The sequence below is a fragment of the Haliaeetus leucocephalus genome, unplaced genomic scaffold (genome assembly GCF_000737465.1).
Source record: "Haliaeetus leucocephalus isolate CR32 unplaced genomic scaffold, Haliaeetus_leucocephalus-4.0 Scaffold577, whole genome shotgun sequence".
NCBI lineage: Eukaryota > Metazoa > Chordata > Aves > Accipitriformes > Accipitridae > Haliaeetus > Haliaeetus leucocephalus.
Window position 1 is genome coordinate 2,666,174 of NW_010973013.1, and position 16,707 is coordinate 2,682,880.

The window sequence follows — 16,707 nt, forward strand, 5'->3', positions numbered from 1 at the left end:
CCCCCCCCGCCGGGCCCCCAGGGAGGGGGCGGGCCGCCCTCGCCGTAGCCGGCCGAGGTGCTGGCTGCCGCTCCACCTCTGCAGCTGTGTGCGTGTGGCTCCCAGCAGGTAGGGCAGGGTGTCGCGGACACCAGCATGCAGCCACGAAGGCACCTGGGTCTGTTGGGATGTGTGGGAGAGAGGTACTTAGTGGCAGGACACACTCTGGGACTGATGGAGCAGGAAATACCTGGGGCACCTGAGCCAGCCGGGGGCAGAATAAAGAAGGAAGTATTGAAAATAAAAGCAAAGCTGCTGTGACATTTTCATGCTTGGCTTCTGACATCCTCTCCCTCTCATACACTTGACTTCCTTGCTTATTTTTATCAGATGAAGCTGATGGTCGCTGCTACGGTAACACTGTGTGGTTACAGCTCTGGCAGTGAACAAGTGCTCAATGCATGTTTCCTTTGCGGCTTCCCTCCCCGCTCCGTCTTCCCACCCCTCAGGGCTCTCAAGATAGTGCGTTTGACTTCTTTATGCCTTAGTTGTGAACGCTGCCTGTTGCAATGGGCAGTGGTTCACTCCTCTAGGCTCTGCTTGCTTGGCTCACCAGCCACTGCTATCTTCCCCCTCTTCTTGTCCTACCTTTGCTGTCTTCAGCAGGCAAAGTACAGGTCTCTGACCCCAAGTACAGGGCTGGGTTTTTTTGTTTCAACATGGAAAAAGCACAAAACAACTCTCCCGGGGCTGATAACGTGGGCTGGGGGGAAAAAGCTCTTCATTGACAGGATAAAGTCTGGTTTGAAACAACAACAACAAAAATACTTCTCTTGCCTTGAGCCCACTCCTCCTTTTAGAGTCATTATAGGAAAGGTGGGATCAGAGGATAACGGCTGGTGCTCTCTCCTACACTATGGAGACCAGTTAATCTCCCAGGGCTTCCCACCAGCCCCGGGTAGCTGTGACCCACATTTCCTAGAGTGGTACCAGAGCCTCATCAGTGGATTTTATTGTGCTCCAGGCCCACCAAAGTAATTTCTGCTGATGGCATTTCGCTAGCAAGGGTTATGGCTCATCGAACTTGAAGACGCTTTCAGGCTCTGAAGCTCTTCCCCAGCTGGTCTGTCTCCAGTTCTGGCACCCAAACCACACCAGGGTATTACAAGCAGCTACCCCACGCTTTGAGCTCGTGTCGTGGCCATCCATCGGTGCAGCACGACAAAGCTGAGCCCCACTCACCCCTTCCTCCAGGTGAAGTACGACCAAGCTAACATTAGGAGCTGCAGAGGGGCACAGGCACCCCAGGGTATGTCCTGGCTGCACATCCAGCCCTTCAGGCATGAAACCACAGACCCACAAAGGACCTTCGGCAGCGCAGCCCCCCGCTATTGCACCTTACAACCCTGTCCCCATCCTCCTCCTCTTTCTGCCCCCAGCTAGCAGCCATCCACGGTGCCCTTCCTCACTTCGCAACGGCTCTCGTTTTCTCCAGCTCTGCTCATCAACAGGTTCACACGCAGCGCTAACACCCATCCTAGGCATTTCCCGAGTGAAGCAGCTTTTTTCTGCTGAAGGTATTGGGCCTGAAACCTCTTCCCCCCGCCCCCCCAAAAACAACGCTCACAAGCTTTCATTTTTGTTATGACCAGTTTGAGCTTACTTCAGCAGAGCTGCTCTCCAGCCGGGCTCACACAGCCCTTTCTGAAGGTGGATGATAGCTGTAGCTGTAGAAAAGAGACACCTTTCTAACCAGAGCGGCTGAAAAGCCAATGCCGCTGTGCTATCAACCCTGCTGGCCTGCAGAAGAGCCCAGGCAGAGCTGCGGCTCAAGGGATGCTCCACACCTTCACACACAGCCCTTCCGCTGCAGGGACCCCCGGCACGCTTCACCCCTGCCCAAGCACACGTGGGCAAAAAAAACCCTAAATGGGTCACGACAGTGCCCATCCACCCCCAGCCTTTAATCCAGCTTTTCACCAGGAGACCCTGAAACACAGCAGCGACAACTTTGCAGCAGCAAGATATGTAGACACATACTCACAACATGCTCCTGGAAGCATAGATGCATTTACACAGATGCTGCCAACCATGGAGGCATCAGACAGGTGCATAATTAAACTCTGCAGTGCTTCTCTCAGGTCCAGACTTTTGCTTTCCTAAACTCATTCCTCTTCTGTCCAAACATAAGCAAAAAGGCATCATTTGAACCACGAAACGCCCAGAGCTTTTCTCCTCAAGAAAGGATTTAGGGACAGTAATTGCTCTTGTTCATACAGAGATGCTTCGTGCCCAGGATTGCTTTTTAAGAGCTCAGAGCACATGCGTTAAGAGGCCATTCATTGCTCCTTGCATCCCTGGGTTTGATCCAAGTGACTAGGCTAGCATTTGGGGGATTTTGTTCTAGTTTTGATTGTGCCTCAAGGCATCTCAAAGCAGATCAACATCACAGGGATGAAACTCCACGTCCTCAGCTGCTGGGAACTTCCTACAGGGACTAAAATGGGAAGGAGACAGCTCACCTGGCAGTTGGAAGACAATGCTGGTTCTCCTGTTGCTTGCAATGATAAGGAGGAGCATGGTTACACCAGAGCAAGACTTGGACCTGCACTAAGGGGACCTATATCCAGGGGGTGGCTGCTCCCCATGTGCAAAGCTGCTGATGAATTATCTTTGTACTCCTGCAGAGCAACAATTTTGCCTAGCTGCACCCAAATGTAGGCAAAGCCAGATGCCAAAGGTTCATCTGTGCAGTGCGTTTCAAGTGACTGTGTGCTTTGATGAAGCTGAACAGAAGTGGAAACACACCAAAAACAACAAATGAAGTATTTGGGAGAGCAAACACAGGCTGAACTAAGCAGGGCAGCAGTGCACAGCTTGCTGTGTCATCAGTTGCAACTACAGGGCAAAGCTTTGAGGAGGACAAATGCCTCCAATTTAAATAAGAGCCAGAAGAAACATTGCTCTATGTGCAAAGAAAGGTCCTTATGCTACCCACCAAGTTCTTGGGATGACTCAGGGTCACCTATTCAGCAGCAAGCCCATTTTCATTTGGTGATGCAAGTTCCAGTTTGACCATAACAGCTGGAGCCAAGGAACAGGAAAGAACCTCCTTCTCCAGCCAGCACTGCTCCAGGCAGATACAAGGCAGACCCCCAGGCAGAGTGAGCCCCACTCAGAGGCCAGCCCTTCTGGTCTGGCCCAAAAATAGCACCATGCATCAGGAAACAAAGTGAGTGGCTTCATTCTGACATGAGCCTGAAAAACCTGTTCATGTGAGGCACATGAAAGTAGCAGACAAGTTCAATTCATTTGGAGTTTCCCTAACCAGTGCTGCATTTTAATCAGAAACATTCTGGGGCAGGACTGAACATCTTCACTGATTTCAGATCAGCACTTCATCTTGGAAATGCTGCAGCAGCTTCTACAAGGAATGTAATTCCATGCCTGAGGAGGGAACAAAATCAAGGCACCTTAGCTAGAGGTTAATTGAAGAAAAGGAGAGGCAAGCTTCAACATTGCATTTATGTTTCTATGGCATAAAACACGCACAAAGGTTGAGCACAATACAATTCATCTTTGAACCAGGGGGCTCATGTTGAGCACGCCCCCAGTTCAAGCATTAAATCTGAGGGTCATTAGTCAGTGTATTTAAACCAGTCTCATGTAAACCTAACACTGTAGCCTCAGCCCAGATTGTTTGCATAGGTTAAGATTAGAGTCTGTTACTTGCCAAATCACAAGAACTTCTCTCCATGTATCAAAGATAGGGGTATTCCAGGGCATTTGCTTCTTACCACCTGGTTTTAGTGGAAGATTGAATCCCATTAAGTACACAGTTTGCATTACTGAATCCTGGCACAGCCAGATTTCTACACCCATGACACTGCCTTGGCACCAAGCAAGTACAGAATCGCACTCAGAAACACCATTTCCTCAAGGTCTTCCTCTGGCAGCACAGGGAGCTGCAGCACACAGCCACTGGTGTGTGGCAAGGTATGACCGACTACTCAAGAAAAGTCGACCTCTGGACCCAAAATGGCCAAAGCAGACAGGCAGCTCAGCTGAGACCCGAGCAGGACAAGCATGGCAAGGCATACCTTCATGCTTGTTGCTCAGCACAGGGTAAGAGCACACACAGGGAACATGCACAGGTACTGCATTAGTACTGACAGCAGCTATGAATAGCCTCCGCTCTCCATGACCTCATGCTCTGTAAGGTTAGGTAAGGGGTTAGACATAGTTTACAGATAATTATAGATATACAGATTTTTCAGGACCAAGTAAGCTGGAGCACCACTTTGCTGCAGCCTTTCACACAGCAGTAAGAAACTGTAGGAAGATGGAAGGCAAATAAGTTGATTTAGGCTTACAATCCCATAGGACATGCTCCATGGTCAGCCACATGCATGAACCAAGTGTCTACAGGTTCACAGAACAACCTCAACTGACAGACATGAGTCTCTTCAGATATTTGCATGAGTTTGCAAGTCAGCACACCTCAGAACTGAAACACAAGGACCAGTCACTATCCAGACCATCCCAACCCACTTGGGCAGTAAGAACAAAGCCGTTATGTTTGGAAAGCATTTTCAAACTTTATTTACAACTGTCACAGTGACAAAAATGTAGTTTGAAAAAAATGCTAGCTTCTCCCTGAGGCTCAAAAAAGAATTACAGAAATATAGAATGTATATCATACAACAGGAGGAGTTTTACTGGAGTGCTTTGTTCTTTAGATACGTTCAACAACAAATAGAAATATACACAATACTTCCAAAAAAAGGATGCAGACAGAAATATGCAAGTCTTTAGGGCAGACAGCAGGTCTGGAGTCCAAGGATCGCCATCTCATTGCTGCCCACATGGTAATATCTTTGATATACAGCTTTGACTTGGTGGTACAGACAGTAGAGACCAATAGAGAGTAACACTTAGAAGTAAGACAACTGGCTGGTATGCAGGTGTACAAGCTCATTCCAGTAAGACAGCAAGACTAGAACAAGCATTACAGATACAACAGCTGAATCCATCGCTAGAGAAAATGATATCACCACATCATGACCATTTGGTGATCAACCGTCTATCAAGATGGGCAGGGAGCATGTAAAACTGGGTCTGCATTGCTGGACCAGAGACCAGCTGCAGTGTAGGAACACTGAATTTCTCCTGCTTTGTGCTAACTCATCTCCAAACTCCTGTCTGTCTGAAACAGTTATGCAGAGCTGATAAATTATTGCCATTATGTTTAAACACAAGCAAGACAAGACTAAAACAATCCTGCCAATATGTTAAAAGCAGTTCCCAACCCCCACCAGCGTTTAACTACTCATGAGGTATTAAAAATACAAATACACACATGTCCAAATAGATTTTAAAAATGGAACCGGTTATAAGCAAAGGGGGGTGGCATTGGGATTATTATGAAAGTTTGGTTAAGGCCTTGACATTTCTTTTTCTCTTCCATGAACCCAGATTTGGTTTAGGTGGTAACTGTTCTCATGCTATCCCAAGACCGACTGGCTCCCGAGCTGGTTCCCAAAGCTGCGAGATCATCACTTTCCAGGAAAGCAGCAGGTTACCCTGTCTGGCAGCAGACTGGCCTCCTCCCCAAACAGAGACAGATGACTTCTCCTTAAAGCAGGAGATGGTGAAGAGGGGACAACCACAGACTTTGCAAGCCAGTCTGCACTTCATTAAACACCCATGAATGTTTTGCCCTCGCTATGAAGCAATAAAACCTCTTGTCTCAGGACATCCAGGCTAATCCTCTCCCAACAGACCCCTCCCGCAAACCCCCCTTTCCCACCAGTGATCCACACGAGATCTGGTGTTTCATCTTTGGATTACCTCCAGGTCTGGCAGCACTCCCCACCATGCACACCCCTACCAGCCTGTCCGTCCTGCACTGAGGAGGCCTTGCAGTGCAAAGCTGGAGGAGATGCCCCATCCCAGCCCTCTCAAGCCCGTTGACCAGCAAGTTGGAGACATGAAACCCTACAGCCTCAAGGACACCAAGGTAAGGAGGCGTAACCTCCACCCTCTGGCTTTGGGCGCTGTACGAGACGAGACTGACCACAACAGCCTCGGCAAATAGAAGAGAAAAATCCGAGGTGTTCAAACCTACATAAGCTCTTGCTGCAGACAGAAGCGTCTCCATATCTGATGCGCATTACCTCACGCTAACCACCTGCAAGATAAACTAGGGCCTCGCAGTAGAGATGACAAGCAGCAGCCTAACATTATCCTGCAAATACAGCTGTTCAGCATTGAAGAATCTAAAGGCAAACAGAGGGGGAGAAAACAGCTTTGGGAAAAGTGGCTGGAAAACAGGCTCAACAGTGAGAGCAAGAAACCCAACTACTCCTATGGACACTCACGTTACCCTAGGAGGTGCCGAACCGGGGAGAGCTACAGACCCCTCGTCAGTAGAGCATTTGCCATGCTTTGCTACGGACACCCTTCCACCCCCTGACACACAAAATACAAGCTGCAAGAAAGGCGAATCTGAGAGATTACAGCTCTGTTCTCACACTTTTAGCTGGAGGCAGCTCCCGGCCAAACGCTGCTGCCTCCGACTTTCCTCCCCCTCCCCGAGCTCCCCCCTCCAGCGGTCCTCGCGTGGTCACCCTCTGCCATGTGCTTGGAATTTCACTGCTGCCTCCGCCTCGGAAAAATACAGATAATGATCTCGAGAACAGCAAACATTTCTCTGCGTTACTTCCTTCCTCAGGAGGTCTGGTGACACCGAGGGCTTCAGTTCTCGATACAGAGAATACAAGAAAACTAAGATCTCGCAGGTGCAAAATTGAACTTGTCTTTTTTTTTAAAAAGACTTTCAAAAGAATTGTGGCTCTTCCTTCAGAAGGGTGCAGTCCCTTGCCTTTCCTCAGATGCCATTTATTGCTCCTTGTTGTCCTTCTTTACATCTTCACAGTTTTCTTCCTCCTCTTCCTCCTCTTCCTCCTCCTCCTCCTGCACGAGGAACTCTTCGGGTGGCCATCTCAGCTCACCACTCTCCACATCACCCTCCGTCGGCTCTACCACGATTGAGGGCAGGCGGTCCTTCAGCTTACAGTAACGGTCAAAGTCCGACGGATCAGGGAAGATCTGAAAGAGCCAAGAAACAAGCCTGTGAGAGGGGCTGCATTCACACAATCTTAGCCAAAACCCAACGCAAGACACTCCGGTCTTCAGGGCAGACTGGTCTGGACACAGAGTAAACCACTGAGTGATGGGAAGATTCTTGAACTTGTAAATAAGCTTCTCTAATCTCCGAGTATTGGAAGTGAGCACTGCCCAAGAGGCTTCCAAAGCCCACGCTTGCTTGGATAGCACTCAGCAAACAGGCACCTGCCCTTTTGGGTATTTATCCAAACGCCTCGCTCCCCACCCAGCACCGCTTTTGCATTGATGCTCCTGTGTTTGCACGCTGAGCTATCTCGATCAGAGGATCTGAGATCTCATTTCCTGCTGCTGGTCAAGCTGCGCACGAGAACAGGCTTGTGCTCCGGGCTGTGCTGCTAGAAGGGAGAGGAGGCACTGGGCAACCCAGCGCTACAGCACTCCAGACCCTCGCAGCAAGGGCCGGCATCTGGTAGCGCTCCAGGTCCACAGCACCAGACTGAAAGAGAAGGTCAGCTGCATTTTGAGAGAGAATTTTGGCAGCGTGCTGCATGCTACAGCTACCACACATCAGCAGTGAAACTCAGCAGGAAGACACTTGTTTTATGGAAGGGTTGGAGACTGGGCCGTATTTCTTAAGGCCAGAGGTACCTGTGGCACAGCCAGCAATTATGCACCACATTCCTCGTGCAAGGTATATGAGGACCCCCTTCTCTCCAGCCCCCCGAGGCACACAGAGCCGTACCTTACCCCTTCCCTCCCACCCGTAGCTTGCCACATGGATGCACAAGCTCATGCACTGCAGCAGCACCAGGGCCACTGGGATGCACGCTTTGATCCTACTAGGAACTGAGGCAAAGACACAGGTACAGGAAAAACCACCACTGAGCAGGAGCTTTGCTTGACTAAATTGCAATGCGAACAGAAAAGGTTGCTGTTACTTATAGGGGTGCCCTACTAGGGGACCAGCTTCAAACCCCAGCTCATCCAGAAAAAGAACTGCTGGGTGACAAGAATCAGTTGCCGTATCGGATTCCTGGTTCATAAGCAGAGGATTAAGCAATTACCACCTGTTTATTTCAAACAGTTTTATCAGAGTGCGCATTTCACCTTGCAATTGCATTTGAACACCCCAAAGAAGACAATGACAAAATGCATTTTCCCCTCAAGGTTGTAGGTGGGGTGAGGAGTCAGGCACTGTACTTTTCTTTGAACACCAGCTGCATTCAAGTGAGCTGTAAGAGCATCCTTGCAGGGAACTGCACTGCCAGCCGCAGACAGGCACGCTGCTCATGGGTGCCTCAGTTTGAGAGCAAGATCTGATCTGCTTCGTGGTTCCAGTTACGAAAGCAGGTTCCCCATCCAGGAGCCCCGAGCATTAACCACGAAGCATCACTCTTCTCGTGCCAATCATGCAGGTACCCACCACCTTGGGAAGCCCTGGCCCAAACCCCAAAGGGGAACAACACCCTATCGACTCATTCTTCAGCCTAGCGACTATTAACTACACCACTCCCTCCTTGTCAATATTTAGACTTCTACTGTTCAGCCACATTTCTCCCTCACATCCAAAGTTTTGTGGCAACCAGGTTACTAACCTGAGAAAACCATCAGGTTGCTACTTAACGCAAAGTCAGGCAAGGTAACTGAAGGTCACGCACATCACGGGGGCTGTTCGCACACATCCAGCTCGTCCTGGGGACAGTGGTGCAGGAGCCCAGCTCCCACTACAGCACCCACCATCCATATGCTTTTCAGGTGCACAAGAGTGAGCGAGGTCTTTGAACACGGCCACGTTAACATGGGCATTGCAGTATGAGCTACTTGCTATTAGTCAGGGCTGGTGCAAGCGAGACAGTAACTGTTTCTTGGAGCTTTGTGGCTTCTGCTCGGCCAAACAAAGGCCGTTTCAGACACGTGGTACATTACTGGAAGTACAGTCCATGGCTCTTAAGCATCAACTCGTTATCTAAACTCAGGATAGGAAAAAAATACCCTTGACACTACATGGTCTAGAAGGTTGCAATGGAAAAAAGAAGTGTAGTTCAGGAGGTTACATAAGCTGATAATGTCATGAAAATAGCCTCCTGTGCAAGAAAAATAGCAGTATAATAATTAAACTAACCTTTGGCTGCTATCATTTTAAGCACATTAGGTCAAATTGGAGCAATTTCTTTGAAAATAGCCTGCCAGATTTTTTTTCCAGAAACTAAGTAGTAGTCATTTCCTTACAAACAAATATCCCCAAAATGTGGTGTGCAGCTTTTTTAATAAAAAACCCCCGAGCACAATCTTATCTCAAACAGCTGCAGGACAGGCCGAACCCAAGAAGGTCAGGATTTTTTCCACTAAGTCATGCTTTTTAATCATCGAGGCAGCATGAAGTGAGATGTTGCAACTGCACTTTCAAGGGGTGTGGACAGTCAATGGAAAAAAGTATACAAAGGCAGATTTCCTCGCATGTGACAAGCAGGGCAACACAGCAGGCCAAGCACTGGGACCGAAGGAAAAAAGGTTTCAGATTAAGACTGTTTGCACATCTGGGGAAGCTGGGTGGAAAAGCTACCCCAACCAGCCTCCCTGCTTACTCCAAAATAAACTGCATTGCCAGACACTTTATAAAAAAGATAAGCAAGCACCAGCTTTCTGCTGTCCCACACCAGCAGTGACATGCTGCATTTTTTGGTCCCATATGCCTAATCTGGTCCCACTCCAGATTTAGACAATGGGAAGAAAAAAACCCACACTCTAAAACTTGCAGCAAGGTCCCCACTGGGAATGCAGCAGCTCAGCTCTGACCTGTGAGCTCTGCACCCTTTGGCACAGCAGCCAGGACAGCTTGCCCAGCAAAACCTGCCTACAAGCCTTTCTGCTCACATTACCCAGCTCAGGTATGTGGGAGGAAGACTTCACATCTCCCCACCACTCAAAGAGCACAGCAGCAACAGGTTAACTTCTCCCCCCCATTTATCAGAGGGAGCCACCCTGCACACAGCTGAAGCAGATGCCTACTTCTGCCTGATCTGGTCACTCAATGGGAGACAAGTGACAACCACCAACTGGTTGGGAAGGCTATCTAAAAGCAAATTTAGCAGCAATTCAGAGGTATCTTCCTCCCCCTCACTTGCACAATAGAGCACAAGGGGCCATGACTGCTTCTGCAGAGCCCCCCCTTCTGTAGCTGAGCCCCAGCTCCTGGCCCATGGAGACACATCCAACACCTTTAGAGCCCACAGAGGACATGTACATTGCTTCTTATGCTACTCAACACAGCTTCTCACTCGCAGCAAGACTGGTTTTCACAGGCCTCTCCAGATTATGTCTTGGGAACTGCTCTCCTCATGGACTGATCCAGATCACATACAAATCAACCAAACTCTTGCCTTGCAGCTGGAAGGGGCAGTGAAAAGCAGAACTTGAAATGAAAGCTTGAAATAATTTTAGAAAGATCATGTTTGCCTCTTTTTCAGATGATCTAGCACTACTGTCCTTGAATGAAGACTTGGCAACAAAAATGGAAAGTTTTCATTGCCCTGGGGAGGCTAATACCCTCTCTCAGCATTCACAGGGATGGAGAAACACCAAAAGCAGGAGAGATGTCAGTCAATTAAGAGGATTAGCTCAGCACTACCATAATCCAAGTGACACTTGTAAATTCAAAACAACTTCCACATGTGTACTCCATACCAACACCCATGGTTAAAATGCTTGCCTCCCCTCTCATGAGGCTGAAAATTATATCAATTATATTCCAGGGAGAATAAGGCAGTAAGATCTTTCCCAATTAGGTTACTGTTTTGGGGGAAAGCTTTGCTTCACTGTGGTAATACTACACAAGACTGCAAAGTCTGTACTGAGAGGCATACCATTTCAGGTACAGGATCCACCCCAATGTATCCATATCACTCATCCTCCCAGTACTAGAGAGCTAAGCTTTGTGCCTCTTCAGCAGTATTCCAGCCAATATTCCAAATCCCAAATCAGCATTTAAGTTCTTAAAATAAAACTTTACTGCCATTGAGAAGCATGGCAAGCTCACTTCAGGAAATACTTAAATTATCTCAGTGTCCTCTTTGGAGGAATTTTCCAGCTGTAAGAAACAGTGCTAATACAGATGTTTACTTGCACAGTAGTCATGACTTGAAACTGAGCTCCATCTAGTATGCACACAGCAGCCTGTGACTCGGGTTTATGAACTATGACAACTCCTCAGTCACAGACAGATTGCCCTATCTTGGGGGACAGTGGCAGGGAAACTTCATACATCATAACAATTTTCTGTCAGAGTAACAAGGCATCAAGTAGGGAAGAAAAAAACATGCACTGAGATGTTCTGATTAGCTGCTGTCTCCAGTTTGCATTTCAGTGGAACACTTTTTTGCATAGCATAGCAGTGAACACGATTGGTTTTGGCTCCGCTTATCCCATATCCTACTTCTGCTTTCCTTTAAGGTCCCAGACTCTGGAATACACATTGACTCAGCCTACTAATCTTGTCTAGTAACTGTGCATCAGATGTGCTATATGAACAAGTTGCCCTAAACTCACTTGCTATCACCACCATTTATGCAGCCCAGTCTCAAGCCCTTGCGCAGCAGCAAGCGCCAGCTCTAATACAGAACTTCCCCTGCACAAATCAAGGCTGCACAGACACGAAGCACCCTACAAGCAAACAAGACAATTACAGAGGAAGCTCAATTTCCACCCTTTGCCACCAGGCCCTGGGTCAGTAACATGTTGGTCCCCCAGTTTCGTTGGGGGGATGCAGCCGACGCAGCTCAAACCCCTCAGCACCAAGCACCACAGCCCTGTGGGGAAATCAGTGCTTCACTGGTGCTGGTGAAGAGGCCTTCCATTCACCAAAAATGATTTCCCCAACAAGGCAGACGACCCAAGCTTTCGCCATAGACACTGGATGGAGCGTTAAGCCTATTTACCTAGATTCAGTCAGTCTGACATGATTCACAGCTAGCGGCGGCTGTGATTAACCGAGACAGATCCCAGCATGATGCGATCATGACTTAAAGAGCTCAAGCTCCCCATGACAACCAAACCCCAGCTGATGGCATGAGGCAAGCTCAGCCTCCACAGGCCAATCTCCTAAAAGGGAGCCTAAGGTCCCACAGGACCAGCGAGCCGGCCAGACAGCCGGTCTGCAGCAAAGTAGCACACTCAACTCAGGACACAGCATTTGCTCAAAATAAACACTTTTGGGCATCAAAGTGTCCTCAGTTGTGCTCAGACCCCGCTCCACTTCCAAGAAGCAAGGGAGGATTCAGGTCAAAGCACTGTTTTGACAACAGCTCCACAAAATGATTAATTCAGCCTCGGTGTCAGTGGCATCGTTTGTGCTGCTGTGAGATGGCATCAGAGGACAAGCTGGCAGAGGGCTGCTGAGGCTTTTCAGAGAACAGGTATATCTAGGGGCTGGAAAACAGCAAACAGTACATTAGCTCCAAGCGGCAGTGAAAAAGGCCCGGCTCACCGGAGATTGCCAGGCAGGAAGCACATGAAGCCCTCCATAGGCACATCTGTTTGTAGCAGGGGCATCTTGAGCCATCAGCTGCATTTCAATGAGTTTTTTGTTTAGTAAGTCCCATGGGAATTATGGGACATCTATTAAAGATCCAGAAATAGCTCTTCACTGCAGGCACAAGACCCAGCATGACATCATCTCTTCAGCTGCATCTTCTGTTTTGTCTATGCCACCCTGTTCTGAGACTCATGCCCCAATTTCACCATTCACTTCTGCTCAGGCCCTCTGAATCTGTTGGCTGAACCATCTTCAGGCAGCTCAGAGAGCAGCTTTATGTTGCAAATACAGTAATAAAAGGTGTTTTACATAGAAAAGTTTTGAAATTAGCACATTAGCTTACAAGCATTTTGCATATTAACTGGAAAAAGGCATTTCTATGCTGAGAAAGCACATTTTGCAAGTGAAACTGTTGCTAAGCCTGCCCAGGCAACTCCGTTATCACCAACACAACTTCTGCAGTCCGAGTTTTCACATCGTTGCTTCAAGAGCAGCGATGGCCAGCCCACCAAAGGCCAGGAAGCTTCATCAGTGGGTGCACACCTTCAGCTGATGTCTAGACAGAGAGACACCGCAGAGCATGAGCGCTGGCAAGGCAGCAGAGGAGGCAGAAGGAAAAAGTCAAGAAGCAAAGTTCCCTCCTTAAACAACAAGACAGACAGGAGCCCTGAAGTTCGGTGAGCTCCACAGTACAGAGGAATCAGATCACTGAAGTCTATACTCAGAATATGAGTTTGTTTCCTCAGTTTAATTCCAAGTAAAGGCAAAAATACTTTGAAACAGTACTGTTGGTCAGACAAGACTGTCTGCAGCAGATACTGATGTGCTTTACAGTTCCAGCAAAGCTGCTGTACCATCTCCTTTGGTCCAGAGAGTTTCATGTCTCATATGGTGGCAGAAGCAGCCCCCAGGCTCACAGCTCACATCCTATGGACCAACTCCCCAGGCAGTCCCTGCTCTACACCATCTGAAGGGGGACATTTTGAATCTCAGTTTGAGGTCACCTCTGCAGTAAAATAAATCCAAGTTCTACTACTAGAATAAGAGAAAGTTTTGAAACTAGAAGCTTGCCTCTCCCAGTTCTGGCTCCACTTTTTTTTTTTTGCCTCTCCTAGCCAGCCAAGGGCCGTTACACTCACATCGTGAGTGCCCAACTCTGCAGATGAGTGGAGGAAGATGTTGCAGCTTAGAACAAGTCTCAGTGTAGGAGCAGTCATGCTCCATTAGCCCTGTCTGGTTTTAAGTTATTGCACTCCAGCCCTCAGACTAGCATACAATTTTCCATGTACCAAACTCTCTCCATCAGCAAGATGAAGCACAAAGTGCCAAAGTCTGAGGCAGAACAGAGAGTTCAGGGTGCAATTTGCACCAGGTTTGTCCCTGCTATTCTAACTTGAGTTTTCAACCCTTTAAGGATGCTTTCAACTTACCTTGATTTTACACTGTGACACTCTCAGCCTAGCAGCCAGGGGAGGAAGGCTGAAGCCTGTTCCCCAATCCTCTTTACACTAACCTGATTTAGAGGCAGACCTCACATACAGCCCACACACTGCACGTGCCCCATCAGGATCTTCCACTTCAACACCTCAGCCCTTGCTGCCATCAGTTTGGCTTACATCAAGGTGAAGTACTGGCAGGCAGTTCCCAGCTCTTGCAGGCATTTGAAAAAAGTCTATGATGAGACCACTACAGAGAACAGATCCAGGATGCAAAAGCCCTGCATAGACATGAGTCGTCACCATTTATGACTCACACCTTCAGGTTCGGCTGCTCCACTCAAAACTGAACAGGCCTGTTCCCCAGCTGGCCCAAGCAGACTTATCAAGGTCATTAGCACTTGGGGAAAAACCTCACTGAAGCAATCGTTAGAACAAGCAGGGCACATAGGTTCTGCCTCTCACTGGAAAATTTAGATAGGTAAATAGAGGCTTTTGACCTGACTGGGTTAAGCCTCTTCATGTGGTGACCCATAAAGACAACTGAACATCCCATGCAGGCTCATTTGATTGCTTCAGGTTTAACCACCACTCTCATTGCTGTACACTCCCTCTATAGGAAAGAGAGGCCATATGCTTTCCACTAACTCAAGCACTGAAGCACAGCTATTTCCACACACAGGCAATAAACCAAACAACTTGCACTACCCAGATCCAGAATTCTGACCAAAAAAAGCAATGCATCCCCCTTCCCTCCCCGCAGCTTTGGCTTCTACTGGAGGCCTCAGCCATGGCCCAAAGTTCATTTCATGCTTCAGTGCACTGTTACTGCCTTGTAGCTCACTTTTCAGATGTAAATATGCTATCATACAACAGTACACCTCATTTGAATGCACACTTAGAGCAACTGCCTCTGTGCAGATTGTGTAACATCTGTGAAGGAAGAACCCTGCATCGGGATCTGCCAGTAAGGCCACCAGATGCCAAGTCATCTGCATGCACTCAGCACCTGTGTCAAATCTCATCAACAAGTCTCCTGGAAGAGTAGGAAAACAGGGATCTAGTAGGCTAAGATGCACAACCTACCCTTTGATTAAGTATAAGCTAGGAAATGAAAGGGATATTGAGACTAAAGGATTAAGGCTCAAGCTAGTTTCTAAGACCACCTCTTCACCCCAGTCGTTGATCTAGAGGTTAATAGCTAATTACTTTGTTCAGAACTTTCAGAAGGAATGCAGCTCACGCCTTCAGGTACTCGTATCTCCAGTGACATTTCAAGGCTTGTTTAGGCTGTCTCCAGCCTCACTGCATCTTATGGGAGACCGTTAACCCTCTCAAATGGGCCCATCAGTCAGGAAAACAAAGAAATACATCCAAAAAAATGTAAATGCCATACAACCAACTCCCTCCTCCTCTAGGCAGATCATTTGTATGTTGTGTTAGAGAGATCTCAAGAGCCCTCTCAGCCCATTGAGTGGTGCAAACCCTTCTTTCACCGATCTCCCCATCTCCCACCGAGCCCCCATGAATGCTGAACAAGTGGGGGCTCGATCACTTTGGCAACAGCCAAGTCCTTTGCCAATCCAGCCTGATACCGAGTGATATTTTAGACAACCAGCTCCTGCCAAGCAAGCATTCCAGTCTGTTGACTAGCTCTCACTACAGCAAGACCTGCTATTAGGTCAGGCTATGGAAAGGTACATTAGACCGAGTCTGCGGTCCAGCCCAGGCAATTCCATAGGGGATTACTGCCCAAGCAGCCAGCGAAGCACTTACCTGATACGACAGCCCATCCTTGCGGGGGCTTAGCCCAATCTCATCCATAGCTGGGGTGTTCATCATCACTTCAGTCATTTCAGATGATCTCAGATAATCAGAGCTAGAAACAAAAGACAGCATTCAAACGGTCTGAGGGGCTCTGGGGGGGGGCTGAGCAAGATGTGAGTAGCATCGGGAAAGAAAAGCAAGCAGAAGAGGCTGCCGGCAGGCTATTTCTGGTCCCTTCCTTCCTGCCCCCCCTCGGAAGGGGGTGGAAAAAGCTCAGTACCTCGGAAACCGGCGCTACATCCCCTGCCCCTGGGAGCAACTCTCTGATTTTGCTCCCCAAGAGAACTGCTCAAAAACACCCCGGGAGGCTTTAACAGCAGCGGTTCCCTTCTCACTCCACTTCCTCCAGCTCTGCCCCCTAAGGGGGGAAAGTAAAAAAACAGAGTAAATAAGTGCAAGCGCTGGGGGTTTGGGGTTGCTTTTTTTGCTTTTCTTTTCAGCTGGTGTGCTTTAGCTCCTGCTGACTTATTTTACAACCTCAGGGACTTCCACACCAGCGGAGCGCACGGCGCCAATCCCAGCTCTGCTTTTACAGCCTTAATGGCATTTCCAGCTCGAGAAAGTGAATTCCCGCAGTTCGCAGCTCCTCTAGTGCGGCTCATCCCGCTACAGCTCGGCTCTCGCCCCCGCCGCCACCAGCCTCTTCTCCCCCCGCTGTCGGAAAAAAAATCACGTCCCGGGGCTTCACGCCGCCCCGCTCCATCGCCTCCTCCCGGGGCACACACCGCCGCCGCGGCGGGGACGGGGCGAGCTCCGCTTCAAGCCTCCCACGGCCACAGCAGGCAGCCTGCTGGCGTTAGAGCCTCC

The 16,707-nt window shown here is 48.7% G+C and overlaps 1 protein-coding gene across 1 annotated transcript; it reads right to left on the reverse strand.

Annotated features, from left to right (window-relative positions):
• Positions 1–4,557: 4,557 nt before the first annotated feature.
• LBH (limb bud and heart development) lies at positions 4,558–16,183 on the reverse strand. Its single transcript, XM_010577753.1, has 2 exons — positions 15,850–16,183; positions 4,558–7,089 (listed from the first exon to the last, which is right to left on the reverse strand). Exons 1-2 carry the CDS (start codon positions 15,970–15,972, stop codon positions 6,880–6,882), a joined length of 333 nt encoding a protein of 110 aa, XP_010576055.1. The 5' UTR covers positions 15,973–16,183; the 3' UTR covers positions 4,558–6,879.
• Positions 16,184–16,707: the final 524 nt, after the last annotated feature.

Excerpts from the sequence above, each read along its gene's own strand:
- LBH (XM_010577753.1), bottom strand. The coding sequence starts at position 15,972 with ATGCTGTCTTTTGTTTCTAGCTCTGATTATCTGAGATCATCTGAAATG. Across the intron at positions 7,090-15,849 it reads AGGATGGGCTGTCGTATCAG|ATCTTCCCTGATCCGTCGGA; the intron begins GTAAGTGCTTCG and ends TGGCTCTTTCAG.